Source organism: Mus caroli, chromosome 4, assembly GCF_900094665.2.
Source record: "Mus caroli chromosome 4, CAROLI_EIJ_v1.1, whole genome shotgun sequence".
Taxonomy (NCBI): domain Eukaryota; kingdom Metazoa; phylum Chordata; class Mammalia; order Rodentia; family Muridae; genus Mus; species Mus caroli.
Genome location: NC_034573.1, coordinates 67516092 through 67524856, shown reverse-complemented (window position 1 = coordinate 67524856; position 8765 = coordinate 67516092). Strand labels below are relative to the sequence as shown.

The 8765-nt window shown below is 36.3% G+C and overlaps 1 protein-coding gene across 5 annotated transcripts in view; it reads right to left on the bottom strand.

The window, feature by feature from the left end:
- The window catches only part of LOC110292899 (lysine-specific demethylase 4C), a 159690-nt gene that overhangs the window by 109592 nt on the left and 41333 nt on the right, over nucleotides 1–8765 (bottom strand). For all 5 annotated transcript variants that reach the window (XR_003836421.1, XM_021160558.1, XM_029475965.1 and 2 more), the window contains one exon: nucleotides 794–987. Coding sequence is in view for 4 of the 5 variants with exons in the window: in XM_021160558.1 (XP_021016217.1) it covers nucleotides 794–987 (194 nt within the window). In the remaining variant the exon portion in view is untranslated. The remainder of the gene's footprint in view (nucleotides 1–793; nucleotides 988–8765) is intronic.

The window sequence follows — 8765 nt, the reverse complement described above, 5'->3', positions numbered from 1 at the left end:
AAAAAAAAAAAAAAAATATTCTGTTCAATCCAGGATTCTAAATAAGGTTCAGTAGCCACTTCTATGAAAATTTATATCCTGGGCAATCAAACACATAAAAATGCTTGTGTCTGAAATCATTAATATAAAAGCCAGTGACAAATACACAAAATTTATCTTCAAGAAATTAGATCTCACACCTCTCAACCTTTTTAATATTTTCTGTATATCTAACAATACTTTTTCATGAAAGGGTCATTATGAAGTATTAGTTGACAATTTTTTTTTAATTTAATGAAAACCTTTCCTTCCTAATATCAACTCCAAAATACTCAACAGATAAAAAACTAAATTTTCAGGTGTTAGATATCCAGATAACCTTCCCACTCCCTAATGCAGGCTTACTGTCAACAATACTATTCATAGAAAATCAGCAGCAGACACTGCCACATCTGACCCAACTTCCAAATATGACCTGAAATAAATAATTCTTTTTTTGCTTTGTTTTGTTTTCTCTCTGTAGCCCTAGCTGTCCTGGAACTCACTCTGAAGACCAGGCTGGCCTCCAACTCAGATATCTTCCTGCTTCTGCCTCCCCACATGCTAGAATTAAAGGCATGCGCCACCACTGCACGGCATAAATAGTTATTCTTAAAAATATATTAAATTGCAGAGGCAGAAAAGAATGATTATATGATTACAACCCAAAACTTCCTTACACTCACTCTATAAAAGAAGTAAATTCTCATCAATAATGAACAACAATCAATGATTCTCAACTCTAATGGATGTGAATATTAAACAAGTGACTTGCCAAGACTTGGGCTCCCCAAAGTGGAGATAATTAATACTGTAGAGATCCATGTCCTCCGTGTGCCACGCAAATGTTGTTTTCCACATTCCAAAATAGAGATAAGGGGTATTTACCCCCTCAATAGAAATACCACACTCTTCTTCAACCACATCCAAGACTGTATTTAGGCGAGCTATATTCCATTCATCCACACCCTAGAGACAAGACAGGGAGAGAAAAAGCAAAATCAAGTGTTAGGAAATACAAAATAGCACTTACTAATCAAATAGCTATTTATCAGGTACTACTATACTGTGTATTTTATCATTTAAAAATGGAAAATATAGCACATATTCAAAAGTTACATTAAGTTATTATTTAAATTATTCTAAAATTACTACCAACATATTTTTATATATAATTATAAAGGTAAAATTACATCCAACAACTGCATGATTCTCAATGAAATTAAGAAATAGTAATAATCCTAGTTTAACACAGATAACCTGAAATATGATACTGATAATTGGCATGTATTTACATTCAGGGGCTGAAATTTTTATTGTTTGTTTCATGTTTGCCCAATAGTTTCGAGGCCCTGTTCAACATGAGACATAATCTTAGGAAATCAACAACAAAAAATACCTCCTTCTCCCTTGATCGTGTCCATTTTAGTGTAGCATGTGATCCACTGTGTCCTACATATTTCATGCTACTGGAAAAAAAAATTCAAGTTTTCCAAATCATAGACCCTGCGCTAAGAGTAGTCCTCAAAAAGCAATTAACAGCATATATTGAAAAAATATTGTATACATAACTTCAGCTTTTAACAACTCATCTAAACTCTGGCAAAATTACTGGAATTGCCCATAGAGCTGGTTATAAAGAAAAGAAATAGTTAGAATGACTATCAGTAAAACTAAAGAGGAGTTTGTTATTGTTTGTTGGTTTTCATTAAAGGTGGCTGGAATGGTAGTAAATGTGTATAATTTCAAAACTTTGGAAACTGCAGCCAGGAGGATGAGTTCAACTAAGCTACATAGCAAATTTAAGGCCAGCCTTAGCTACATAATATGTTGTCTCATAAAGACAAAACAATACTAAAAACATTTTAAAATAGGGAAATATTCTGAGTTTAAGAGAGTTTACCCATCAGTAACTAATTTACTGTAATACACAACTATGTAGAATGTTTTAGCAAACTATATTGTCAACCCCCAATACTTTACTCGTAGTCAAAGTCTAATATCCAACATTGGGCTCATATATGTCAGTTCACAAGACAACTATAAAATCCATTTCAATCCGCACACAATCCTATAACAAAGAGAATAAAATATTCTCTATGACCTAAAAGGGCCCCCTAAAAACTATAGTACTAAAACAGCCTTACAAACGGTCACTCTTATCAATTTCTCTTTTACACTAAACCCCTTTAGGCTTGTTCTGTTTTCATTTTACTCTTTAAATAATTCTTTACTTAATAAGCTAATCCCATTTCCTAACACTATTGTGTAAGAAAAAATAGTGATGAAGTAGTTAAAAAAAAGAAGAAGAAAGTATTTAAACATTTTAGTTCCCTAAATAACTGTTCTATCTACAACTGAAGGCCTATGCTGGGAACTTTAAAAATGCAGATTTAATTTTAGGAGACCTCATAAAAGTTCAATAAAATTACATAGATTTTCTCTTGTATTTATAGTATTCCATTTCTTAACTCAAGTCCAACTTAACTTCAGTTCGTACACTTTAGTAAGAGACCCATTTGAAAATCTTTACAGGGGGCTGGAGAGATGGCTCAGCGGGTAAGAGCACTGACTGCACTTCCAAAGATCCTGAGTTCAAATCCCAGCAACCACATGGTGGCTCACAGCCATCTGTAATAAAATCTGACACCCTCTTCTGGTGCATCTGAAGTCAGCTACAGTGTACTTATGTATAATAATAAATAAATCTTTAAAAAAAATCTTTACAGATATAACTAATCTAAATTAATAAAGGAGCATCATAATTATGGGAACCATTTTAATCTGAAAGACCATAGGAATAAGAAACAAACTCTTTCACTGAAATTCTTAGGTGACAACAAGTCACTTCAGGATCCTTAGTCCAACTGCACTCTACACACAGAAACATTTCTTTGCGACCCATCTCCAGCTCCTAATGGTGCAATGGTGCACCAAGCATCTTAGTGCATACCCAAGATCGCGCCATTCTTCTGAAAGCCCCATTCATTCTTTCCTTCTAGCCCACCTTCAGTTCTTTTTTACTGTGCAACCCCATATGAATCTCTCTCTACCAGGGACCCACAGCTGTCAGACTAGGCTGAAACTCATGTAAGGGAATTAGATTCTCCTTCATGTTCTCCATGCCAGTCTATCCAAACTTCCTTAGTGCTGCTGCAGCCTGCTAGCCTGAGCACCACCTCCCAAACCAACTACACCCCGTTAGGCATATACCAAAAGATGCTCCACAATACCACAATGACACCTGGAGCTAGAAAATGTCATCCTCAATGAGGTAACCCAGATCCAAAAGGACATGCATGGTAATCACTTATATATGGATACTAGGCTTAAAGCACAGGACACCCAAAAAGAGTGTGTATGTGAATGAATGATGGGAGGTGGGCGGGAGAGAGTCGCGGGGAGGAAAGAGGAGAGAGAGAGAGAGAGAGAGAGAGAGAGAGAGAGAGAGAGAATGAGCAAACATGGGGTGGTGCTCAAGTTAAATCAGCATGCAATTCAGGCTAACTGAAAGTGATGGGATTCCAATAGAAAGGCAGCCTACAAAAAGCACATCAGCGAGCACTATTTCTATGTGCTGATTGCTGGCTGCATGGGCAGTTTAGAATATCCATCATTGTATATAAATATTAAAATATATTGCCCACAAGAAGTTTGTGCTTTTAAAAGTTTATTAAAAAGCAGAAAACTAAGATTGGAGAGATGGCTCAGCATTTATGAGCAGTAAATGCTCGTCCTCAGGACCTGGGTTCAATTCCTAGCACCCACTGGTGATTCACAACAATCTGTTAACTCCAGTTCCAGGGGAATTGAACGCCCTTTCTAGTCTCCATGGTCACCAGGCACCAGGCATACATGTAATTCATGGACATATATGTGAGCAAAACACTCATACACGAGAAATAAAATAAGTTATAAAAAAATCATATAAGACAATCTACTGAGTTCCATTACATGTCACACTTTCCATCTAGGCACCTCACAGAAGATCTTATTGAATACAAGACAGTGAGATAGTTCCTAAAAATAACACATGCATTTTCCTAAGCAATGACTGCTAATCAAGCACTTGTCATGGCTTGGTCAAACTTTGAAAGACAGAAGAAAAATTATAAACAGCTAGATGTTAGGCAGGACTTCTATTTACAAGGACAACTATAAAATAAATTTTGTGTTATCAGATTGCACTACAGACTATCATTAAAGCCTATGGATTTCTACATTGTCTTTCTGTAATATTATCACAAGTGGTGACGAATTTTGTCAAGAGAATAATAAGACAGAACATACGACATTACAATTTTTTAATCATGTCATCTCATTATCTCCTAATAAAGTGGCATGTGTCCTCAAATGCCCTGTCATCTGAAAGCACTGTAAGAAAGGCATCACTTGCTCAGGATCCCGAAGTTCATGCCTAAAAAGCTAGCGATTATCCGAGTAAAGTTAAAGTCTCTAACCAGGCCGGGCAGTGGTGACGCATGCCTTTGATCCCAGCACTTGGGAGGCGGAGGCGGAGGCAGGCAGGTGGATCTCTGAATTGGAGGCCAGCCTGGTCTACAGAGTGAGTTCCAGGACAGCCAAGGCTACACAGAGAAACCCTGTCTCAAAAAAAAAAAAAAAAAAAAAAAAAAAACACCTCTAACCAGGGCTGGTTCTGTTTCTGAAGTAATGTGGCCAAGCAAAAGCCAGAAAGTCAACTCTGATCCATGTATAATTTATATTTTTTTTTAAAAGTAAAGGAAAATTCTTCCTCTTTATCTCCCAATACTTTGAAATTCAGTAATGTAATACTTTGGGTCTCTGGGTTTTCTTGGTGTTTCATTTTGTTTTGTATTGTATTAAAAGAATGGTGCATCAAAATTTAGAAATAGCTAAATCCAAAAAGAACATTCATGGACACACTCACAAACATACAGTCTACTTTTTTTTAAAGTAACAATAAAAGAAAATAATAAATTATTTAAAAACAATAGTAAAGGTGAGTGTCACTAAGCATCAAGACCTGTCCCTGAGAAGCAAATGCTACAAAGAAAGAACTAGCTCCTGCACCCTGTCTTCAACACACCCAGTGCCATGCACGTGTCTCACATACACACACAATGAAAGAAAAAATGCTATTTTAAACCTCAAAGAAATAATCACTATAGGGTTTTGCTGTTTGATTCGTTGACTGGTTTGGTTTTGTTGGTTGCTGTTTTCAAGACAGAGTATCTTTATGTGTAGCACTGGCTATCTTTGATCTATGTAGCTAGCCTAGAACTCACCAGCATACCTAGCTAACTTTTATACATCTACATATAGACCTTGTAGATCTTTAAAATAACATCTAAATCACAGGACTTTACTTTCTTTTGGGGAAATTAAGAACTAGTTCACCTCTTCTTGAGGTACTAAAGCAGAAAATAAACATTTAAAACAGATAAATACTGTCAAATAAGCCATTAATATAAGCATCCCATTCCCATTCATGCTCACTCAGGACTCAACACTGGCATTTGATAAAACAAAAGCAAGAGACCATTTTAAAAGAGCTTTTGATACAGTGATGCCGTTGTAGCCTGAGAACTTCTAGGAATCAGATTTTCAGGACTCTGAGACAAAGTGTTATGGGATTACATAGGGAACTTTACAAACAATACTGCAAAACTAAAGGGGTTAGAGGGTGAACACATTGAGCCAGATCTGAGCAGCATTTAACAAATCAGTAATCGATAATCTGGCCAAAACCAAAGTATACAAGAGCAACATTCACCCAGGTGGCAATCATCTTGCAGAATACTGCCTAAGGCTGCATAGGGATGTGGAGAACATTGACAATGGGATGCCTAGAGAAAAATTCAGACATTTGACTATATATGAAACTCCATCTACAAAGCATTACACACACATCAGGATATGAGTAATCTGAATTACCAAAGTTAGATCCAATATGAACAATCACAAAAGACATCACAGAACACTCCCAGGAGATAGGAAAAATACAAGAATCCTGAGGCCACAAATCAGTCTAGTCTAGGGTTGTGGGTTTAGCTCAGTGGTAGAGCGCTTGCCTATAGCAAGCACAAGGCCCTGAGTTCAGTCCTCAGTTCTGGGGGAAAAAAAAAGACCAGCTAATGCTCCTAACAAATCAGGCTAGTCAGTTTCCTTAAACTTCAACTCTTCTAGGCTTTCTTTCTCTCTTTATCTAGCGCCTATTTAATATCCGAATATCACTTCATCAAGCCACCTCAGCCTTATTCTGTTCTTGCTCTGTATTGCTTCTTCTTTCTTCTCTTTTTTTTTTTTTTGTTTTTGTTTTATACATCCCTCCCTCCTTGTTCATTCCTTTTATTTCTTTACACTCCCAAGAAACTAGTGTGTGGGGCTCCTGAAAAATGCAACTGCCCCATACTATCAGACAACATAGCTTGACTTCTCTCCAGTCTGCTAGTCAAACATCTCTCATCCCATGACATTTGCTGCAATCCCTTATCCTATTTATTTCTTCCTCTCCTGTTTGGTCTCTATCATGCCAAAGTGAATCACTATCCTACCAGTGTTGGCTTCCTTCTTCCTATTTTCTTTTGATTCCATTCAAACACACAGTAACTAATTAATAGACACAGAACTACCAATATCCCTTTAGTCCAAGGAGCGGTCAGTGCTTAGGTGATGACTTTGTGGAATTGAGTAAGACTCTCTTTCATTGTGAATCTACTGTTGTTGCACAGAACGGCTGGGAACAGACCATTATGGCCTGAATGCAAGTCTAACAAAAAAAAAAAAAAAAAAACAATACCAAAAAGCTACTACAACTTAATTCCTATGAAGCATTACAGATGCTGTAATATGGGGGTGGGAGGGTCAAAAAAACTAACTTCTAAGGTACAATCCCAATACAAAACAGAACACAAAATACCTTATGACTTCTCTAAAGTCTACTAAGTCCAAAATAATCTCCCCTGCCTGATAAGATCAGAAAAGATCCTGGACAAATAACTCAAAAGAATGAAAAGTATGTTTAAGAAATGAAGGATGGGGGCTGAAGAGAAAGCTCAGTGGCTAAGAGCACAAGCTGCTCTTCCAGAGGTCCTGAGTTCAATTCTCAGCAACCACATGGTGGCTCACAACCATCTGTAATGGGATCCAATGCCTTCTTCTGGTGTGTCTCAAGTCAGCTACAGTGTACTCGCATATATTAAATAAACAAACAAATAAATAAGTCTTTAAAAAAAGAGAAAAGAAATGAAAGGTGATATGAATAAACTACAAGGGAAAAAAGACAACTGAATAAAAAAAGGAGGTCAACACAGGATATGAGAATGGAATTCAATAAAGACAAATATTGAAGAAACACCAAATGAAATGATGGTAGAAATGAAAATTTCAATAAAGTCAGGTGAAAAGTTTTAGGAAGAGGTAGAGGAATTGGTACACTAAAAGAAAAGAATAAAATTTTTATAACATGACAGAACAGGAAACTCTTGTAGACATCATGCAAGCACCTGGAGATGAGGTGCAGTGTAGCACATTTGCCTAGCATGTGTGAAGTCCTAGGTCCAATCCTCAGAAGTCTGAAGTAGAAAAATGGACAAGGGCAAAACTCAAAGAATGAAGGGCATGACTCTAAGAAGTTAATTTATTCCAAAAGGAGAGAGAACATTTTAAGATAATTGTAACAATAAATAAATAAATAAATAAATAAAACCTCAAACCTAGGCTCATACACATATAAAAGGTATTTTAAAAAGCGACTGGAACAAGAAAAAGAAACCCACATGACATATCCATAGTTAAAACACTAAATATATTGAACAAGGGATGTGTATAAGAGCTACAATAGAAAACCATCAAGTCACATACAAAGGCAGGACCATCAGAATAATAAATAACCCCTCAACTGAAATTTAAAAGCATGAAGGCCATATGCATTGCACATTCTAGAATACCACAAGTGCCAACCCAGACTACAATACCTAGCAAATCTGTCATGACTGAGGGAGAAATTAAAATAGTTCATTATAAAAACTAATGTACATCAAGCCAGCTCTACAGAGGATACTATAAGGAATTCTTCATATTCAAAAGAATGATACAGACATCTAATAGCTATATGAGGAAGAAAAGTAACATATTTGTGAAACAAAGAAGCATTAGAGAAACAGCAAACACTACAAAAACAACAAAATAAAAGGAATATACCTTTCAATAATTCTGAGTATTAATTAGCTTTAATCAAAAGATATAGAGTAGCTTTTAAAACAAACAAGAAAGAAAGGGAGAAGAGAAGAGAAGAGAAGAGAAGAGAAGAGAAGAGAAGAGAAGAGAAGAGAAGAGAAGAGAAGAGAAGAGGGGATGGGGGAAGGGGGAAGGGGAAAGGGGGAAGGGGGAAGGGAAGGGAAGGGAAGAGAAGGGAAGAGAAGAGAAAGACCGGCAGACAAACAAATAGCATCCATCCATTTATCACTGGAGAACCAGAAATGACAGACATGACCCTAACGGTGAGAGGATAGAAAAGGTTATTCTTAGAATGCAAATAGATAGAACTAAGGAATAAGCAAGTGTCTCTATTTAAATGCCTGACAAAATTAGACTTACACTTAAAACTGGTCCAGAAAGATACGAGAATTTACTTCATATTTATTACAGAAACAATCTATTGAGGACATAATCCTAAACATAAATGTCTTAGTTAGGGTTTTACTGCTGTGAACAGACACGATGACCAAGGCAAGTCTTATAAAAAAAACAACATTTAATTGGGG